This window comes from Saimiri boliviensis, chromosome 1 (genome assembly GCF_048565385.1).
Source record: "Saimiri boliviensis isolate mSaiBol1 chromosome 1, mSaiBol1.pri, whole genome shotgun sequence".
NCBI classification, from domain to species: domain Eukaryota; kingdom Metazoa; phylum Chordata; class Mammalia; order Primates; family Cebidae; genus Saimiri; species Saimiri boliviensis.
Genome location: NC_133449.1, coordinates 139,451,020 through 139,473,727, shown reverse-complemented (window position 1 = coordinate 139,473,727; position 22,708 = coordinate 139,451,020). Strand labels below are relative to the sequence as shown.

Below are 22,708 nucleotides of genomic sequence, written 5' to 3'. Positions count from 1 at the left end.
TAAGACAGAAGTCTGGCTTCGTGGGCTGGTTCCTGTAGAGAGTTGGCTTCCTGGGCTGGTTGCTACAGGTTCTATTTTTGTGTGTAGACTGGCCATTTTCAATTTATGTATTCTGTCTCTCATTGGGCAGGAAATAGAGTTACAAATTAATCAAAATCTGTGTTCAATGATCTCATCTCTAAGAGAGTATCATTAATATATCAACAAGGAGGGGTAAATATTAGTTACTATTTGTGGCAGGATTATAACTTCCTAACAGAGTGCTTTCTAAATGTGTCTTAGTTATTATTAGTTCTGTAAGAATAACTACAATATATTAGGTATATCAGGTACTGGGTTGTGTATCATGCCAGGGCAAGGAAACAAGAGTCCACCTGGAATCCTGAAACAAATCTGAAATTTGTAGCAGTAGCTCAGACTGGGTTTATGGTTAGAGAATAATTATCATTGTCAAAATTTCTGAATGAAATCTTGCCTTAAAAGTAATTTTTGGTATGTCCAAACATAATTCCAAAGTTTCTTAAATATGCTAATGATTGTCAATTTTAACTAGATGGAAATGTTAATATAGATTGGAATAAAATATTTTTTTCAAGAAAATAGATTTCTTGAAGGGAAGGCCATTCCTTAATCCTCAATCTGTCCATGGACTATTTGGAGTAGGTCTAAATAAACTGTTTTCTGATAGAAAGGAGACTCCAATCCCTCCAAAGCTTCCTGTCAAAGGTCCTATCCCTGCCTCTGCTGTATGAGGATATTTGATGATTTAAATAATGTTTGCTACCTGTTCTATCTATTTTAGTCTAGTCTATTCTCTGGTGCATGTTTTTATGGGAAATATGATTCATTAGCAGGCATGTAACTGATTTTGGTATGTCTTCTAAATAACAGAGGAGATGACTACTTAGTGGCAACTAAGCTGAATACTGGTTAAAATGAACTTATTTTTTTTTAGGTAAAAAATTAGGTAAACTTGTTTAATTTATCTAATTTAATTATTTAATAATTATTTAGTTATTATGCTCCCTTTTCCTCAAGTGTCCCTAGAGTTAATAATGTCAAATATTATAAGGTGTTTATCAGGATCAAATGAGTTAATGAATGTAAAGCACTGAGAACATAGCACCTAATAATATATACCTATTATCTTAGTGCAGGTAGTATTACACACAGATTACGAAAATTGAATTACTTTTATTAAAAACTGAACAGCATTTATTTGCTTATGAGAATTATATGTTAAAGCCCTTTGTAAAATAAAATAAAATGTTATTAATCGAGCTAAAGACCTTGCATCAATAAAGATGCAAGCTATATTGAAGGAGACCATTGAGTTTTTCTGTATGTACAATTTGTCAGAGATCTAATTTACCATTGACTTGTTAATAACAATGCTAAGTTTTCTCTCATGTAAAGAGTAAATGGTGACTTTTCTGAGGTATTGAACTGAAAGCCATAGATTTGTGTGTACATGGTATATGTGTATGAAAATGACTCAATGCACTTTTTTCAAATGTGGATATTCTAACAGAATTCATTAAAACATATTGTAGATGGAATTAGTGTATATATGTTTTTCAATGAAAAGACTAAAGTTGTAGTTTTACCATTTCCAACTGATACCAAGGTTAATGTGGAAAGCCTAATGTGATTGAGAAAAGTCAAATAAAATGTAATACAATTTTGGATAAGCATAGCGTAATGAGAGTGATGTCCATTTCCTCTTTAACTGAAGAAAACAATGATGAACTCAACATACCCAGCTGCATTTTAAATTGTACAAACTTCCATGAAATGTTTGGTTACTCTACTACTAAATTTCACTAGTGAATGGAGACTTCCAAGATCTCCAGTGACCCTTCTTACCAAGAATCTTACCTATGGCTCAGCAGTAAAGGGACCAGGATGATATGATAATGTAATATAGCACTTAATTTTTAAAAAATACAGTTATGTTTTAAGCTGAAATATCTAAAATGTTATTTCTGATTTGCAAAGCCCCCTAAATGCCTATATACTTATGTGCACTGAATGATCTTTATTTGCAATTAAAAATTAGCTGTAAGTTAGAGCTAATCATTGCAATTTGAGGGGAAGCTGTTGAGTTCTAGCTGAGAGATTACCCCAGGAAAAGACTAGTTTCCTTTGTTGCTTTACCAGGTTCTAGAATAGTGTTTCTCAACCTTTGCATTATCGACATTTGAGACCAGACCATTTTTGTGGTGGAAGGTTGCCCTGTGCTTTATCAAATGTTTAATAGCATCCTTGGATTCAACTCAGCAGGTTCCAGAAGTATCCTCTCTTAGTTGTGATGATAAAAATGTCTTCAGATATTGCTAATGTTTTCTGGAAGTGGGGAGCAGTGGGGCAAAATTATCTCTGGTTGGGAATCTCTGAGCTGGAATGTGGTCCTTAGCTTTGCAAGTCTAGATCCTGTGTTTTATTGGAGGAGTCAGAGAAAACTGGTTGTCTGGAATGAAGCTCAGGACCCTAATGCTTAATCCAGAATTCCAAATTTTTAGTATCTAGAGAAAAATAGCATGTTTACTCCAGACTGATTATCACTGTTTGAGGGTCCCCTCCTTTGTTGTCAAGACTATTGGAGATCAAATGGGATATAAACAAAGAGCATGGCAAACCTGGAAGTGGAGTACACAACTCTTTGAGAGAATTTATTCATGCCATCATGGTGTCTGATAAAATTCCTATACTTCAAACCTAAAGAAATAATAATTATAGTCACGGTGCTCTTACATAGCATCTTCTGGACCCCAACTCTCGTCGTAAATATCATGGTTCTACCACAATGAGTGGAGCAAATTAATCAAACTCTATGTTCAATGATCTCATCTGTAAGAGAATAACATTAATATATCAACAAGGAGGGGTAAAGATTAATTACTATGTGTGGCTGGACTATCCCTAAAGTGCTCTCTAAATGTATTTTAGTTATTATTAGTTCTATAAGAATACCTACAATGTATCATCATTAAATAAACATACAACAGATTGTGGGGGCAAGTATATGCTCATGGTAAAGAATAATAATGCCATGTAACCACCAAGGCCAACAACCAGAACTTCACCAAGTATCCCAAGCCCCCTGTGCGTCCTTCTGTTTCCCATATTTCATGTCTTTCTCTCCACAAATGGAAAAAGAACGCCTTCTTTTGTTTTAATTCCACTCTTTTAAAGCTAAAAGTAGAACAATATTGATTCTTAATTTATAGTTGGCAAAAACAAATGAACAATAAATATATGCTCTCTAGAGTGACTGCACCTGAGAGGCACTAGATCCAAAACATTGATCTGAATCGACTTAATTGATTGTGAATTGCCATTAAACAGCCTTTTCACCACACTTAAACCTGTATGCTGAAAATTATTTTAAAAATCATTAGTTCTAGTAAACACACACCAACATATGTGCCCTCCTTCCTAATATGTAATGCACTCACTTGTGTGTGCAAAGATACACACCACAGTTTCCACAGCATACTAAAACATTTTTGTTGTTGCTTGTCATTTGGCATAATCAGAATTTCCTTTCCCACTCCATGTGTTGGGTTTTTATGTCTCCTCTCCTTATTCTTGAATTACAACTGGATTGGCTGGTGTTAGTACTTAAGCTAGTCAATAGACATGCAGGAAATGTCTGTCTGTCTTAATGGCGAAAGAATTTAAGGTGTACAATAAGAAAAGGTAGACTTTGAATAAAAATGAGACAATCTTGAAAAGTAAAATGCTGCCTCAGGCAAGTTCTTGGGAAAGGCATTCAAGAACAAATTAGGTTCAGGCAAAATAAACTTAATAAAATTTTGAGTGAATCTAGATAATTCTTAGATTTATTTATTTTATTTAAATTGCTTACTATTAACACATTTGGGACAATAACCCTGTATAATTTTAAATTACGGAATGTATATGTTAAAAACTAAATAGGAGAGAAATGCCTTTCTGATTAGAGCAAAAATAGGAATAACTAAGTAGTAGAAATTAAAAGATAAATGCTTTAAAGATGACACTGAGTGCAGAATTGGCTGCATAAATTAAACATGTATGGATTTCATGGTACACATGAGATTCATCTTATAGTTTCTCACTCTGTGCTTTATCTTTTAATATTAGAAGCAATATATGTGATACACGTAAAAGAGTAGGCAAATGATAACTATGTATGTACATTAATGTCTATCTTTATGTACATATTGATATATATGTAAATGTATGTGCATGTGTATATTATATGTTTTATATGAAACACTCTAATTATAAACCTCTGGGAATATGCCTCTGTTACTGTATGAAAGATTCTCTCCAGGGCCTGAAAGCCTGGGGGTTAACTCCTCCCTCCTCAGGCCGGGTCCCAAGGCGCAAGGCCACTTGCACTAGCCAGAGTCAGCAAGACAGCCGAAGCCGGAACAGGGCTGGCCGCGAGATCGAGAGAGGCTATCCCGGTACCGCGCAGCAGTGACATTGGACTGGGACACATCCCATTTGCAGGAGACTATAAAAGCCCTGCCTTGCCCTCATTTGGGGCTGACGCCACTTTAGGCCTCAGCCCCTCTGCGCCCAGAAGCTCATTAAGCCTGTAATCCCAGCACTTAGGGAGGCTGAGGCCGGCAAATTGCCTGAGCTGGTGAAACCCTGTCTCTACAAAAAAAAAAAAAAAAAAAAAAAAAAAAAAATTAGCCAGGTGTGGTGGCGTGCGCCTGTAGTCTCAGCTACTCGGGAGGCTGAGACAGGAGAATCGCTTGAACCCGGGAGAGGAAGGTTGAAGTGAGCAGAGATTGCGCCCCTGCATTCCATCCTGGGTGACAGAGACTCTGTCTCAACCCCTCCACCCCCTCCCCCAAAATCCCAGGGTGTTGCTGCACCCCATCTTGTTGTTGGATAGGAGAGCCTTGCACCAGAAAGGGGTCCCAGTGCAGACCCCAAGAAAGGGTGCTTGCATCTTGCACAAGAAAGAATTCAGGGCGAAAGCAAAAGCGAATTTACTAAGAAAGTAAAGTGGTGAAAGCAGAGCTGCTCCATAGACAGAGTCGGGCGGTCCTGAAGGTGAGAGGAGGAATGTGTCCACCCTAGGTACAAATAAAAGGTCGTGGGGAAGTGTGCTCTGCTACAAGGGTTTGTGATAAAGGTGTATTTTCTTAATTACTATATTTTGCAAGAATCAACATTATCTTTAAAGCAAAGTTAGGACAGCTTTTGTTCCCAAGATGTTGGGATATCGGGACACGCCCAGGTCTGGGTCTGTGTAGTTAACAGTCTGTTCCATTAACCATAAACAACTAGAGGCTAGAATACCTAACTTTCTGCAAATACAGCCCAGGGAGTCCCGGCCTCATTTTCCCAGCCCTCATTCAAGATGGAGTCACTGATTGGAACAGCTTTGACACTACCCCCAAATTAGAGCGTTCCATCATCAAAACTGTATACATTTTATGTTGATTCTGCTTTCCTCCCGAGGTAACCATGATCCTGAATTTTATAATTTTCATTTCTTTTTTTAAAACGTTTTTTTAAAAACTCGTATGTGTCCCTAAACAACATACAGTATTACTTAGCTTTGCTTTTTAAGATTCTCAAAACTATCAACATTTTTCGTATAATTTTATAATTTTTGTTTTTCTCAAAAATGTCACTTCTAAGATCCAACTATTTTGTTTTATGTTGTTGTTTGTTTTGCTGGTGTGTATTATCCTATTGTGAAAAGCACTATGTTTGATTTGTCTCTTCTTTGGCCATTGGATAGCTGCGTTGTTAATAATTTTTTTTTTTTTTTTTTTTGCTATGATGAGCAACTTTGCTAGAAATTGTACAAGTCTCCTGGTGTACAAATGCAGTCTCCTCTGTCTCAGTAGTTTTTTCTTTTCATGGGACACAAAATTACTAGTATTTGTATATCATCCTTGGGTAATAAGACAAAACTCCTTGAGACCACTGGTTCCTCATAGGAGGACCTACGTTTATGAAAGGAACTGGTGGAACATAGGGTATGGGAAATTGCAAAGATACAACTCATGAGAAGTTGTTTTAATAAAAGTAGTTGCTCAAACTTATACTCCCAGGAGCAATGTGACAGAGCTTCTCTTGGCCTACATTTTGCTAGTCTAAGGTCTGTAAATTAGCATCCTATTGTAGTCCAAGTTAACATCTCTTTTTGCTGATAAGTTGGAGGATCAATTTATATAGGGTCTTACTCCATCACCCAAGCTGGAGTGCAGTAGTGTGATCTTGGCTCACTGCAACCCCTGCCTCTCAGAGGAAGTGATTATCCTGTCACAGCCTCCTTAGAAACTGAGCCTACAGGCATGTGCCATCACGCCATGCTAATTTTTTATTTCTAGTAGAGATGGGGTTTCACCATGTTTGCCAGGCTAGTCTTGAACTCCTGACCTCAAGTGATCCACTGGCCTCAGCCTCCCAAAGTGCTGGGAGTCCAGGCGTGAGCCACTGCTCCAGGCTGTGCTGTGAAGTCTGATCATGCCTTGTGCCATTTTTGTTAATGTGTTTCATGATTTAAAGGTGGTTTCTGTTTTACTTTATTTTGTATTTTATTCTCATTTATTTGGAATACTAATTGTATACTGGCATATAGGTTTTGAAAGTCCTTTCTCGATTTTGTGATTTTTCTTTTTAATTTATTTGCAGTGTCTTTTGAAAACCTTGAGTATTAAATTTTTATACAGTTAAATTTGCAAATCTTTTATGATGAGGTATAATCTTTTCTACCTCAAGATATTGTATTATTATGTAATTTTATGATTTTTAAAATATTTTCATACTGTCTTGTCTATAAGTTCTTTTTCTTTTCTCATTGTTACTAGCCTTCTAGTAGAATAGCCCCTATAATTAGTAGGCATATTTTTAGAGATTTTAGATCCTAGTTTTGGATGTTGTTTTACTTGTTAGTTGTTTTGTCTACTGATTCCAGCAAAGCCATCAGCACTGTACTAACCCTAATGTTGCATTGTTCCTCCCTCTGGGCAGATGATTGTGATGATCCTCTTGTGTCTGCCTTGCCTCAGACATCCTTCAGCAGTTCCTCTGAGCTCTCTAGCAGTCATGGTCCTGGATTTGCAAGACTAAATAGAAGAGACGGTAAGTCTGCTTTTCTCCCCTGACTGGTCCATAGAAAATCCAACTAATTTTTCAATCTCTTTGCATAAAATCATTATGAATGCTATATTATAAAAGAAAATAAATTTCTAAATAAGCAAATGGTTAAAACTCATGAGATGTATATGACATCTAGCTTCTGTTCTGGAATGTGAAAGGGATACATCACATATTAAAAAGAATTTAGTGCCTTCAATCTGACAAGCTTTTTATATAGCTTACAAAATATTATTTTCTACAACAATATACAATCCTTGTGGACATATTAGTGATGAAAACTTAATTGCCCTTCAATTTCAAGTTAAAGAAGTAATTTTCAAAAATGCTAATTATTTAAAAATAACAATTCCTCGGTGTTTTGAATTCTCAATGTGGTTGACATGATTTTCTTAACAGTTGAAGAATAGAAACGTAGTAAAGTTTTTGTGGTGCTTTAGGAGTACACAGCCAGGTGTGGTGGTTCATGCCTATAGTGCCAACACTTTGGGAGGCTGAGGTGAGAAAATCACGTGTGGCCAGGAGTTCAAGACTAGACTGGGCAATACAGCAAAACCTGTCTCTACAAAGTAATAAACAATAAATTAGCCTGTGGTGCATGCCTGTAGTCCCAGCTATTTGGGAGGCTGTAGCAGGAGGATCATTGAACCCAGAAGTTGGAGACTTCAGTTACCTATGATTGTGCCACTGAACTAGATCCTGGGTGACAGAGTGAGACCCTCTCTCTCTCACTGTCTCTCTCTCTCTCTCTCTCTCTCTCTCACACACACACACACACACACACACAGAGACACTTAGTTCGTCCATCTCTTAGTTTGTGTTAAATTATTATTGATCAGTTAAATATGTTAAAAGGAAACTAAAGATAATTAAATGGCACCTTGGTGTAGAAATAAGACAATTTCAAAAACACTGTGTACTTAGAGGCAGAGTATCACTGTGATCTCTTTTCATGACATACTAAGGTAAAATTCATCTGCATGTGCATTGGAGGAAAGTATGCTTGGCAATACTAATACAGCAAACATTTTAACAATCATAAAAAGTAGACAACATCATGCATTATTAAAATCATGTTTCATTTATTATCCTCCTCCTCTCGTGACAACATCAGTCAGTCACTTCTAATTTTACTCCTTGATGTTATCCTTAATATGTGCTTAATGCTTGAGCACATTGAACTTTGGACATGACAAACAGATAAGAGTGTGTGTGTGTGTGTGTGTGTGTGTGTGTGTGTGTGTATTTTGCCATCTGACATACCTGATGTATGTTACACATAGTTCTACTTACAGTATAGATATATATAACACTTTAACATGATTTTAAGCTTAAGTTTTTAAAATTTCATTTCATATTATTGGAGATGACAACTTTTGAGTGCTTCTGAATGTGAAGATACCAATGGAGAGTGAGAACTGAGATCCTTTTATCAAATGGGACATTGCGGGGGTGCTTGAATAGATTTGTGTAGATAATACTAGTCTGTTCTTTTCAGTGACTTGCTGTGAGAGTTATTGGTCACACAGGACTGTCTCTTCCTCTTTGCAATTCTGAATCCCTGACTAATCAGTGGGCTTTCCTAGCCTCTGTGATGACCATTCCAGACCCTGTACCTATGGACCCACCAGCAGCAATGTTGTTACTGCAATGCTAATCCTGGAATAAGGTTTCCATCCTGTGCGTGTTTATAAAGCAGAGTTTGACATTTACCACCACTTCATTTGAATCATAAAAGCTTTCACAGAATGTGGGCCAGTGAAAGGAACACAACATTTTAATTTACCTATTTATTTTGATTTCTTTTGTTGAGGTTCAATACATCACAAAAAATATATGTTATTAATTAGATCAAATCATATTTTTCATTAATTTATATACTCATCAGGAGTCTCCATCAGTGAGACTCATTTTCATTCTTAATTCATTTCTGTGGCCCTTGGTGAAACACAATATCAAACTTCATGAATCTCATTTACATGTTAATGAAACCGAGACACAAAACAGGATCATTTTAATTATCTTTTGCTGGTTGTCAACCTACTTGATTACATTTTTCTTTTTTATTTAGTTTTTCTTTTTTTTACTTATTAATTACATGAAGTTTTCACAAAGGAACATCGGATTTTCAGTGATTTATTAAAGGCTGTATTTTATTTCTAGTATTGAAACATTTCTCATAGTATTTCAGTCAGGCTAGGAAAGAGTGTTCAGCCAAGTCTGTAGGTCATGTGTAAATAAACTAAGCCAGCAAGTAAAGGTTCTAGTATCTTACACAAAACGACCTTTTTCGTACAGAATTGTGAAAACTTGGAGCCAAACAACGGACCAAAAAAAAAGAGAAAGTTACTTATTTTCCATCTGTGGGATAAGAAGTGTCAAGTGTAATACTGTGAAAATTAGTAGGGCCCTAGTAATGAGGGAAGGGGATCAAAAAAAGGCTACCATTGTTGGGTGCTATGGCTGACATATAATCCCAGTATTTTGAAAGTCCAAGGCAGGAGGATCGTTTGAGCTCATGAGTTTGAGATCAGCCTGGGCAATGTGGCAAAACTCTGTCTCTTCTACAAATACAAAAAAATTAGCTGGGCATAGTGGTGTACACCCAAGGTCCCAGCTACCCAGGAGGCTGAGGCATGAGCATTACTTGAACCCAGGAGGTGGAGGTTGCAGCAAGCCAAGATTGTGCTACTGTACTCAAGCGTGACAGAGTAAGACTCTGTCTCAAAAAAAAAAGAGAAAGAAAGAAAAAAAAAAAAAGAGGGCTACCATTAAACATACTTTCCATTTGAAGTATGCTAATTTAATTTTGTTACATGTGTGCTGTTACGGGTTGAACTGTGTCCTCCGAAAAGATTTGCTTAAGTCCTAACCCAGATACTAATGAGTGTGAACCTTATTTGGTAATAGGGTCTTATCAGATATAATCAAGTTAAGATGAGGCCATACTGGATTAAGGGGTAGGGGACTAAATCCAATGACTGGTGTCTTTATAAGGAGAGCAAGATTTGGCGATATACAGAGACAGAAAAGACAGAGTAGACCAGGTGAAGATGGAAGCAGAGACGAATGATACAGCTGCAAACCAAGAAATGTGAAGGCTTGCCAGCAAGCATCGGAAGTTAGAAAGAGGCAGAGAAGGATTCTTTTCTAAGTCCATGGCGGGAGTATGGCCCTGCCTACCAATACCTTGATTTCAGACTTTTAGCTTCTAGAACTGTGATAGAATAAATCTGCATTCTTTTAAGATGCCCTGTTTGTACTACATTGTTAATACAGCTCTTGCAAACAAATACAGATTTTGGTACTAGAAGGTTAGTGCCACTGGAATAAATACCTAAAAACGTGGAAGTGGCTTTGGAATTGGGTAATGAGCAGAGGTAGGAAGAATTTTGAGGCACTTGATAGAAAAACTTAGATTCTCTGGAAAAGACTGTTGGTGTAAATACTAAAGTTTAAAGTGTATCTGTCAAGGATTCAGAGAGCAAAGAGGGTCATGTTATTGGACATAGGAGGGAAAACAATCCTTGTTATAAAGTGTAGAAAATTTGGTTGAATTGTGTTCTAGTGTTCGGTAGAGATTAGAACTTGTAAACAATGAACTTAGATAATTACATCAGGAGATTTCCAAGCGAAATAGAAAAGGTATGCCCTGGTTTCTCCTTGAAGCTTATAGGAAAATGTAAGATGGAAGAAATACATTGAGAAAGAAACTGATAAACAAACAAACAAACAAACAAACAAAAAATCAGACTTGATGATCTGGAAAATTCTTAGCCTATTCTATTGCAGAAGATGGGAAAGCATGCTCTGAAGAGAATATCAAGGATGGGTTAGACACATTTTGCTGAAGAGATTAGGCATGTGACTCATAAATCCAATCAATCACCCAACAAGAATCCAGGAATAGAGATAAGGTTATCCAGGAAAGATAGCTATATAGTATTTTCATTGTTGGAGTTTCAATATAGCTTACATTTTAATGGACAATCTAAAGTTAAGTAAACGTTGACTCTTAGTGTTGTCGGTGTAGAGTTTAAACAGGTTCTGGTGTTCTATTTGATAGTCTAAATTCGGCCTTAGTACAGAATACAAAGAATCTACATCTTTTAGTACTGCTGCAATCCAAATGTAAGTCTTTATTTTAATGTACTTGGAAAACCCTGGAAATGAGTGATTGCAGATTGATATATTTGTGTACAGGTAAAATAATACAATAGTAAATGATTGTCCAAAGCAAAAATAACATACGTGTGAATGGAAACATATATATGTATACCTCTTTAAGTATGTAAAAGATGGCTTCTATAGCAGACAAGTATGTGAGCTTCCTCTCACCTATTCTGTAAGATAAGAATGTTTTCTAATGTTAAAAAATTGGATTTTTGTCTACCATATTTCCTGATGTTAAAAATTGGATATTTTTCTATATTTTCCCATTTTCTCTTTTTTGAGCCGCAACTGCTCCCTTCTATTCTAAATGTTTGTTAAACAATGTTCTCCCAATCCCTATAGAATTTGATATTACAATCAAATGTTTATCTGTAGAGGAATTAGCTTACTTGGTTAATTGACAGAGATAACTCCCATTCTTGGATGGATCTCTATTAAGTATAATTATAACATTCTGCATAGTATTATTTTGACTGCCCTAAATTGTTGTGCTTCTCGCAAGCAACTGTTATGCTTAAATAAATCCTCTAAGACATGCATGTCGCATGGCAGTGCTTAAGAGGATAGATCCCTAAAGATAAAAAATAGTAGCTGCTTTGTTTGGGGTGGATACTTCCTGATGCTAAACATATTATATAAAAAACCTTTACAATAATTACATTTTTAAATGATAGTATTAATAGATTTAATAACAGATACTATCTGTATGAAAAAAGAGTAAGAGACACCTTTTGTACAGGATTGAAAAATCTCAAGGGAACCTGGCTGGCACAATTGGTGTAAGTCTGGAATTTGCCTGAGAGGTACCATGACCAGGCTGGGGCAGGTGAACTTCACTGACTGAATTTGCTGCATTGAAGATATCCTATACTTACAGAGTTTGTTGGAGAATAAAACATGCCAATAATTTATTTGCTTCCAGATCAGCTCATGATATCTAGAACCTGATGTGCTCAGTACGCCTTTGGCAACTGAATAATGACTTGAATCGCAAGGGTCCCCTGCCTTCCTGCTGATCCAGGCTGTGGCATTTGATTTATTAGCTCTGCCTGATATTTCTCTTCTTGTGCCTTAATTTTTTCTGGGTTTGGGCCCTATCTTAAATTCACAGGTGCATAGCTCTTCAACATTGAGATGGGGGTGCTAATCTGACTCAAACTCTGAATAGTCATTTCTAACAGTCACAGAACTTGAGCTACCCAGACACACTTGAATTTCAGCTCCTCCAGTCTCCTTCATCTCTTTTATATTCTTTCCTGCAGATCATAAAATTTTAGGTGAAGAGCAACTTCTTTCATGTTAGACATATCTGGAATTAGTTCACTATTCTTGGGACTTAATCACTAATACATTTTACTCCCTTAAGGATGGGCAAGATATTTCACCACTACACTTTAATTTCCTGTGGGAAGAACAGGGATAACGGTGAAATGGCATTGTCATTTTGAAAATAATCATGACACTGTGATGTAGCCACATAAATTACAGAAACACAGTGCTATACAAATGTTAATCCATTTCAAAGTATGTCTTGCCAGTTAACCTCATTTTAGCAAACTAAATATGTTTATACTCATTTGTGTAAAGGTAATCATTCTGACCTCCACAGAACTATGCTTGGAAGAGTCAGTTTATTCTAATTTTTTCTTTCTTTTGTTTTTGAGACGCAGCCTCACTTTGTTGCCCAGGCTGGAGTGCAGTGGCACAGCCTTGGCTCACTGCAAACTTTGACTCATGGGTTCAAGTGAATCTTGTGCCTCAGCCTCCTGAGTAGCTGGGTATGCAGGCATGTATGACCACAGCCAGCTATTTTTTCTTCTTTTTTTTGTATTATTAGTAGAAATGGGGTTTCACCCTGTTGACAAGGCTGTTCTCAAACTCCTGACCTCAGGTGATCTGCCCACCTTGGCCTCCCAAAGTGCTTGGGTTACAGGCCTGAGCCACTGTGTCTGTCAAAATTCCTGATTAACTATAAAGCAAAATAGAGTCAAAGAACTACAGTTTTTTTTTTTAAATGTTTGTTATTAGATTGAAGTAAAGATAAAACATTCTCATATATTGTTAGTCAAAGTCTGAATTAGGGCGATATGATGGTTTTATTTAAAATATTTTTGCCTTTTTTTTCCCCAGCAGTTGAGATTAGTTTATGAAGTTAAAAAAAAACTTACTAAGACATGAACATTTTGGTAAAACTTGGAAAATAAAGTTCTGATTAATTTTATGATCAGTGATGTATCACTTGCACCAATAAATTATATTTTGTATCCCAGGCTTGAGAAGGTGAAATAAAAATAAGTGAAGGTTTACACATTGATTTGTAAATATGCCTATATCCTCTATTTGTTAAAGCAGGGGAGAGTTGGCTGCCACTTCTGAGATTAATATAGAATCACTCCTATTTTTGTGTTGATTCATTTGATTTAACACCATAGATGGCTGTCCACCTGCCTGACTGGCTCCCTTCTTGCTTTTGATACTGCTCTCCCTCCTTGGCCCCTTCCTTAGCACACATGCTCCAGCTTCTCTGATCTTCTTGCCAGCATCTTGGTGTTTTTCCATCTTACCCTTTCTTGTCCTTGTCTGCTCTACGGCCCACATTCTTCAGCTCTAAATCAATCTGATGGTGTTATCTATGGGAACGCACCAAGTGGCTACTCCTAAGTAACGTATAGTTCTGAAATCAGGAAAACTGGATTATAATACTGAATGTGAGGGGCCTTGAGGAAATGACATCACCTCTCTTTTTCCCCTCCCCTTCGTAGAGGATTGAATTTGAGGATCTCTGAATTCTATGACAACGTACTTTTTTTATGCGCAATATCTATTGGCGATGTAGCTATCTTTTCTTTCTAACTCTAAGAATAGAAATCTTTAAAGCAGTGAGTGAGTGAGAGAAAGGCTATTGGTAGCCTTTCAATAACAGAGTAAGGGGAGTACCTTAATGCAGATTATCCCTCTCAGTTTCCTCAAACTAGATGACACAGAATACTCCTGCCTTAGAAGATGTTTTCAGCTTTCATGAGCTACAGGAATTCAAAATATAAATGTGATCCAGTGGAAATTGATACAGTGGCTCAAATTTGGTCAATTAAAATATGTTTACAAAAGGAAACATTATCACTAATACATAAACATTTAGTATACATCTGACATTTTCAGAGTGCCGAATAGGAAAATTTTACATGTACATGCAATGAATAAACAATGAGTTAAGTAATCAAGGGTGTCTTAGGTTGGGTTCTCCTAGAAGCACACCTGGAGCAGTGTCTGAGGTACAAGTGATTTATGAGGGCCTAGCTGCCAGGAGAAAACTGAGAGTGTCAGGAAAGCAGGGTAAGGAAGAAGAAACCAAAGAATTTCAGAAATCTCATGTACAACTTGATGTCCCTGGGAACTCTGAGGGAAACATTTTACCTAGGACTCTGTCTTACCTTAAGGTAAAGGTGGAGTGTACCATGATGTCCGGCTATATGAATAATTAATTTAGAAAAGTTAGCTGCTGTGTCATACAATTGGCAACAGATTTGATGTCTTATTAGGGCCCTTTTGCTGACTTACTGACAGCCATCTCCCCAATTTATGCTTATATGACCTTTCCTGGTGCATACCCATGGACAGAGATTTCTCTCTCTGTTTCCTCTCCTTGTAAGAGCATTAATCACATCATGAGTGTCCCACCGTTGTGACAGTGTAAGCCGAATTACCTCCCAAAGGCCTCCTCTCGAAATACCAGCACACTGGGGGTTAGGGCTTCAACCTGTGAATTTTGTTGGGACACAAACATTCAGCTCATAGTAGTTAGATCCATTTCTAGAAACTAGTAAACTAACAACTTGACATATCTGAGAGAAACCAAGACAGCCAGTCTTCAGGGGCAAAGATGCCCCCCAGAAGGAAATATCATGTAGTGAGCCTGACATTTTTTGCACCAAATGACAGAGTTTTAAACATATATGAAGAAAAATGGGCAGAAATTATAGAATTAGACAATACATATAGAAATACAAAACACAGTGGGTTTATTGTTAATGTATATCTTTCTTTAGCTTATTTAATAGGCAAAAAAAAAATCAATGAAAATGCAAAAGATTTGAACAAAAGATTAAAATATGTAATGTATGTTTATAGATGGTGTGTGGTAGGTATATCTCCAACAACTGCAGATTACACATTCTTATCAAATATACTTAGAATATTTACCTAAATTTATGCTGGACTATAAAGTGTTTCAATATAAAACCACTGAAATCATACAGAGTAAGTGCCCTGGCTACAGTGGAATTCAGCTAGAAATCATTAATTTTAAAAATACTTAAACAGTCAGAAAGGTGTGGAATTTAATACATTCCTCCAAAAGAAATCTCAGTGGAAATTGGAAAACATTTTAATTCAATGTTAATAAAATACTACGAATCAAAATTGTGAGATGCAGATTAGACTATAATTGATGGCCTTGATTACAAATATTACAAAAGAAAAAAATGTTCAATATGAATGATTTATCCATATGTTCATCTCAAAAAGCTAGAAAAAGAACAACAGATTAAACCAAAAGTAAGCAAAAGGAAGGAAAAAAGCCAAAATGCATTAATTAATAAAATGGAAAACAAACTTGTAATACAGACAATAAGACAAAAATATAAGAGAATATTTTTTAAAACTTCCTGCTAATTATTTTGAGAATTTAAATGAATTGAAAAAATATATCAAAAACACACCATACCAAGCTGCAGTCAAGAAATAAAGAAAATTAAAATATTTATCTACCTATAAGAGAGAAATTTATAATTACAATGCTTCAACAAAGAAAACTACAAGTTAACATGCTTCAAATATGACTTCTTCCAAATGCTTTCAAGGAAGATACGACTGTAATCTTAAATATTCTCTCCCAAACGACAGAAAAAAAGTCAAAATACTCCCTAACTCCTTTGAGGAGGCCAGCATAACCTCGATTCCAAACACTGCCAAGGACAAACAAGATAGGAAAATTAAAAGTCACTCTGTCTCATGAATATAAATGCAAAATGCTCTAAACAAAATATTAGCATACATGTGTGAAGGGTCTCTGACTCGGCCTCAGAATGAGAATGCTTCCCTTCAGCTGAAATGTACAAGTGCTCTGAAAGTGTAGTGGGTGGCACAACCAAGAAATATTCAAAGCCAAGACTCTCAGCTTTCTTGTCTGATGCCTTTCATGTGTGTCCTGAGCAACTTCCCCATCAGAGGACAGGTGGATCTTGCTAAGAGATGGGAAAAGCTAACAGAAGAAAACCAAAAAAACATTCACTTATATTAGAGACAGTTAAAACTGAAGATGTGCCATTGTGTGTTAGGACATGTCTTTTTTTTTTTTTCCATTTTTGTCTTAAAATCAGGGGTACATGTGCAGGTTTGTTACAAAGGTATATTATATAATGCTGAGGTTTAGTGTATAACTGAATTTGTCACCCAGGTAGTGAGCATAGTATCCATAGATAGTTTTCCACCCCTCCCACCTGGCTGCGTCCCCCATCTTGTATTCCTCAGTGTCTGTTGTTCCCAACTTTAGGTCTATATGTTCCCAGTATTTAGCTCTCACTTATAAGAAGACATGTGGTATTGTTTTTTGCTTCTGTATTAATTTTCTTAGGATAATGGTTTCTAGCTGCGTCCATGTTGCCGCAAAGGTCATAGTTTTGTTGTTTTAAAATTTATGGCTGTGTAGTATTCCATGGTATATATATGCCACATTTTCTTTATTCAGTCCACCGTTGATGGGCACCTGGGTTAAGTCCATGTCTTTGCTCTCGTGAGCAGCGCTGTGATACGGATACTTTTTGTATGACACTTATATCCTCTCCACCCTGTCTCTCTCTCAGCCAGTGTTACAGTGAGCACGTTCAGCTTCCTACAGGTGTGATAGGGTCTCATCTGGGGCTGTACCACTTCCCTGTAGCTTCTTGCCTTATGGCTCCCCTGATGCTGATGGATGGTCTTCCCTTGGGAGTCCACTGGACTCATTCTAGTGGTGAGGGATGAGGAGCAGCTCCTGCCTGTGAGGCTAGCCGGGCCGAGGAGGATGAGAACTGATGGAGAAAGGCTTTCTGCTTTGGTTCTCAAAATGGAAAGTTCTGAGATGCATCTGATAAGGCTGCTCAGAAGTGTGTGTGGCATTGGATACCAGTAGCCTGTAGTTTTTGTCCAAGTTAATAGCACATTTGCTCTGGCCTTCCCTCCTTGTGTCGCCCCCTCCTGCAGGCCACATCTGTCCCGTGGGGTTACTTCTTTAATGTAAGTGCTTAAACTTTTGCCTCAAAGGCATGCTTCTCATCACCCAATGAAGTAGAACCAAATGCTTACGGATTCCTGTTCCGAAGAATTCCAGATAATTTATGTAGATTTGCACCCTTCAAGGAAGTAGAGCCTAATTCTCTACCTCTGAAGTGTAAGATGTGTATAACAACTTCCAAACTGTACATTTTGGGGACTTGAGAGGGGAGAAATCTGAAAAACACCACCTCATCCATTCAGGTGTTCAAAGCTAATATCATCAGTGATAAATTATATTGATAGTATGTACTCTTGATTTGATACAGTGAAATGGCATTTTACCTCTGTGCTCCTGCTCTCAGAAACCTCTGTGGAAAACATTAGACCTATCTGAAGTATAGAACCTTCTACACAGTACCTGACCAGCCATTCTCCAAAACGTTAAGGTTATCAAAAAACAAGGAAAGCCTGAAAATGGTCATAACCAAGAGGAGTGTAAGGAGACATGATGACTAAATGTAACGTGATTCACATGACTGAATGCAACAACATGAAATGAACATGATGTAACCTCTATGGGATCCTGGAACAGAAAAAGGACATGAGGTAAAAACTGAAGAAACCCAGCCTGGGCGTGGTGGCTCATGCCTGTAATCTCAACACTTTGGGAGGCTGAGGAGGGTAGATCATGAGGTTAGGAGTTCAAGACCAGCTTGACCAGCATGGTGAAACCCCATCTCTACTAAAAATACAACAATTAGCCAGGCACGGTGGCACACACCTGTAATCCTAGCTACTCAGGAGGCTGAGGCAGGAGAACCGCTTGAACCCGGGAGGCAGAGGTTGCAGTGAGCTGAGATCATGACATTGCACTCCAGCCTGGCAACAGAGTGAGACTCTGTCTTAAAAAACAAAAAACAAAAAACATAACAAAACAAAGAAACCTAGGGAAATCTAAATAAAATATGGACTTGAGCCAATAATAATAATAAAATACCAATAGTGATTCATTAGTTGTGAGAAATATACTGTATGCCCATAAGGTGTTAATCGGAGAGGGGGCCGGGTACAGGGCATTATGGGAACTTGCTGTAATATTCTTGTAAGTTTTCCGTAACTCTGAAAGCATTTAAAAATAAAAAATACTTTAGCTTTTTTAATAAGAAATGCAAAATGGACTCATGGCAATATGAAGAGAATGTTTGGGTGTGTCTGCATAATAAAATGTAAAAACTCATGAGGAAGAGGTAAATGTATGAAAAATGCAATGCAAATATTAATATGGACTGAATGTCACTCAGCAGTTACTGTGATGGGCGTTTAGGAATCCATAATTATCCAAAATGTCAGGAGGCTTGTGAAATAAACATCAAAGCCTCCTTCCAGCTTGCTTTGTCTCTCTGGTTCTCCCAATTAATTAGCATCTGAGTCTGATGCCATTGGAGAGAGTTGTTTGCTCTGGCAATAGTAATACTATCTATTTGTTTATAACGTTACTATTTATGGTTTTATAATTTAAAACCTGTTTCCATACACTATCTCCTTTGACTTTTAACTACAACCCAAAGGCTACTCTACAGATATGTTTCCATGAGAAAAGGCATAGAAAAAAAATTGCATGATTTTATAAAGACTCTCTTCTGTTTCTCAAGTAAGATATTTTATCAAAGATTTTCTCCCTCAGTGGGAATTCAGTTGTTAACCTTAAATCTGCAATAATTTAAATAGAAAGCTAGCTTAAAACCACATTTAAGTGGTGTAAGGATTATTTATTTTCTGCTACCTTTCTCTTTGATCTCTTTTTAAAAAGATTGATATGTAATTAATAGTAACAATATAAAATAAAACAGACATAAAATTGATTAAATAATTGGCTGTATAAAATATAACTGACTTTTATAATAGGCTATAAAAATATCTGACTGTATTAAAATGAAAAATAAGGTCAGAGACTGTGTGCCAGAAAGAGAACATTTATGTGGGTTTTTCCAAAGTCTCACCATTGACCTTGGCTTTGGGCATGTCCTCTTTAAAAAATGTGTGAGTCCTTCCCCAGAGCCTCAGGACAAGGCCTGTGCAGACACTTCCCACATTTGTGCTGAAGGAAAAACACGTCTCAACAGTTTTTCTTCTGGAATTTTTAATTGCCTGCTAGAATTTTCCAGCTGCCTGAAAAGTGCTTTGTCTCACTTTATCAACTTAAGTTAAATACATCACCTCCAAACCAGCTGCTCCTTGTAATTATTTTTCTTTCTTGATCCTGGTAGTATTTTTAATCACCATGGTTTCAAATTCTTAAAATCACCTTTCATTTCTGCCTTGATCCCTCCTTCTGAAGAATATGATAAATTCTGTGTGTCCGTGGCTTATAATCTGTTTGTCTTAAACTATTTTTAAAAATTTCCATTGCTGCTACTCTTTGATACCTATGCAAGGTTATTTAAGACCATAACTGGTCATGCAGTTTTGAGACTTTCTTCAATAAAAATGAAATTTAAAGCACCATTGTGGCCTTGCTGTGTACCTGCTTGTGATTTTCAACCCCACCTCCATTGCCTGTATTGGTGTTTATGATTGTACTTTTCAATATCCAGCTAATATTCTGCAGTGGTTGAGCAGATAATTTGGTGGTTTCAGAGAAAAAGGTATACAAATTCATAATTTTTTTACAAATTAAACTGGAAGATAATTTATGAATTGGCTACCATTCACTAACAGAGTATAGTTTTTCTGAGCTAGCCTTTCTTTGCTTAATTTGTGTGCTATTTCTTATACTTATTAGATTTGTTCTTGCTTTTAGTACTATATGACATCAATTCTATGAGGAATAAAAGTACATAAAGAGCTTACTGATGCAGAAAAGCACAAGTGAAAAAAAATGTAAGAAATAGAACTTCAGAAAAATGTCATAAATATAAGAAATGACCACCATTTTAGGGCAAATAAAAAGTAAAGCATACATGAACTGAGATACGGGAATATTTGAATGTGGCAATTTTTAAAAGCATCTCAGTAGTGCTGGATGGATCTGGAAAAATTGGACTTTATTTGATGAGTGATTATTTTACTCAAGTTTTTAAAATTGTGATGAAATTCACATAAAATTATTGTGAAGTGTAAAATTTGGTGGCATTTAATACTTGCACAGTTTTGTGAAATCATTATATTCATCAGATTCCAAAATATGTTTCAAATAGGCTTAGTTGATTTTTATGTGGTCTGCCATTTTGATTCCTTTCTCATTTATTATTCTGTTTGTTTGTTTTAGTTTTTTTTCTTAGTGATTACTCTGGGAATTAGAAATAATCTCTCAGATTTGTAATGATCTATTTTGAATTAATATTCCTTAGCTTTAATAGTATACAAAAACCTCTGTTTTTGTATAGCTTCGTCTCTCATCTTTTGTATTATTTTCGCAAATTATATCCTTATGCATTGTGTTCTCTAACATAGAAACATAGAATTATAATTATTGTTTTATGCATTTGTCTTTTCAATCATATAGGAAGAAAGAGGAATCACAAACCCCCAATAAATTAATACTTTCTTTTGTGTTTATCTATGTAGTTTCCATACAGTGGTCTTTATGTGGCTTTGTATTACTGTCTAGTGCCCTTTTCTTTACATCCAAAGAACTCCCTTTGGCATTTCTTGTTGGGCAGGCCTACAAGCAATAAACTCCTTCAGCTTTGCTTATTTTGGAATTTCACTTATTCATTTAAAAAAGATAGTTTTACCAGATACGGAATTTTTGGCAAATAGTTTTGTGTTTCTTTTAGCACTTTGAATATATCATTCTACTGCCTTTTGGCCATCACGGTTTATGCTGAGGAATCTGCTGTTGCAAACCCCTTATAAGGTGATATCTTCTGACTTGATGCTTTTAAGATTTTTTCTTTGTCTTTGACTTTCAGCAGTTTGATTGTAATATGTCTCAGTGTAGAACTCTTTGGGTTTATTCTGCTTTGTTTTTAACCTTAGTGGATGTGGTGATTCACGTCTTTTATCAAATTTGGAAAGTTTGGGGCCATTATTATTATTATTATTATTATTATTATTAATATTATGTGAGACAGGATGTCATTCTGTCAGCCAGGTTGGAGTGTGGTGGTGCAGTCACAACTCACTGCAGCCTCTACTTCCTGGGCTCAAGTGATCCTCCTCCCTCAGCCTCCTTAGTAGCTGGGACCACAGGTACATACCACCATGCTAGGCTAATTTTTCAGTAGGATTTTGCCATGTTGCTTAGGCTGGTCTTGAACTCCTGGGCTCAAGAAATCTGTCCACCTCAGCCTCCCAAAGTGCTATTATTATTGTTTTTTATAATTTACTTTTAAACTATTTTTATTGGTACATAATAGATGGAAAAATATTATTTATTTAAATATTCTTTTTGCCATTTTCTCTTTCCTATCCTTCTGAGATTCCCTTTATGCATACATTGATACACATGGTTTTTCGTAGGTCTCTTAGATTCTGTTCATTTTTTTCCTTTTTATCGTATTTTTTCCTTTTTATCATATTCAGGGATCTTGGGTGATCCTAGCCAACCAGCTTTCCAGGGATGAATTTTCCACTTCAGTTCAATTTGGGTCAAAGATGAGTCTTAGACACTGTCTGATGTTCAATCGGTTTATTCTGGCAGCACTCATACACAATGGAAAGTGGGAGCAGGTCGGTGGCACTGGCCTGATATAGTCAAGGGGTCAGATGACCAGCTGAGTAGGGAGGTCTGTGTGGGGAGACCATTCCCAGAGTTTTGGGAATTATTCCCCCTTTTTAAATACCTGTATTCAGTTTGCATTTATTAACAGATGTTTCTTTCATAAAGGGAGTTAAATTATTCTTGTAAAGATAAGCTTTGTTTTTAGGTTTATGAGAGGTTGCATCTGTGCTGAGGTGGTCTTGTCTCCTAGAAATCTTTGGGCCAGGGTTAGAAGTCCCTGGGTCTGGTCATATCATACTGCTAAGTGACACAAAATGTAGGTTCCATGAGATGTTTAAGTGGGCCTCAGGGCTATCATCAGTCTTAGAGCCATGATAGGTCTATGTACTGTGCTTTCTGATCCTCAAATAAATATTCTCAATCTATTTCCACATTCACTGATTATTTCTTCTCTCTTCTTATATCTGTTGTTGAAACCCTCTAGTAAATTCATTTCAG

The 22,708-nt window shown here is 36.5% G+C and overlaps 1 protein-coding gene across 4 annotated transcripts in view; it reads left to right on the top strand.

The window, feature by feature from the left end:
• The window catches only part of CNTNAP4 (contactin associated protein family member 4), a 369,359-nt gene that overhangs the window by 34,375 nt on the left and 312,276 nt on the right, over window positions 1-22,708 (top strand). For 2 of the 4 annotated variants that reach the window (XM_074404947.1, XM_074404952.1), the window contains exon 2: window positions 6,994-7,104. In XM_074404947.1, coding sequence (XP_074261048.1) covers window positions 6,994-7,104 — 111 coding nt within the window. Of the gene's footprint in view, window positions 1-6,834; window positions 7,105-22,708 lie in introns of those variants that run through there. The other 2 variants (XM_074404931.1, XM_074404936.1) reach the window with 1 other exon arrangement.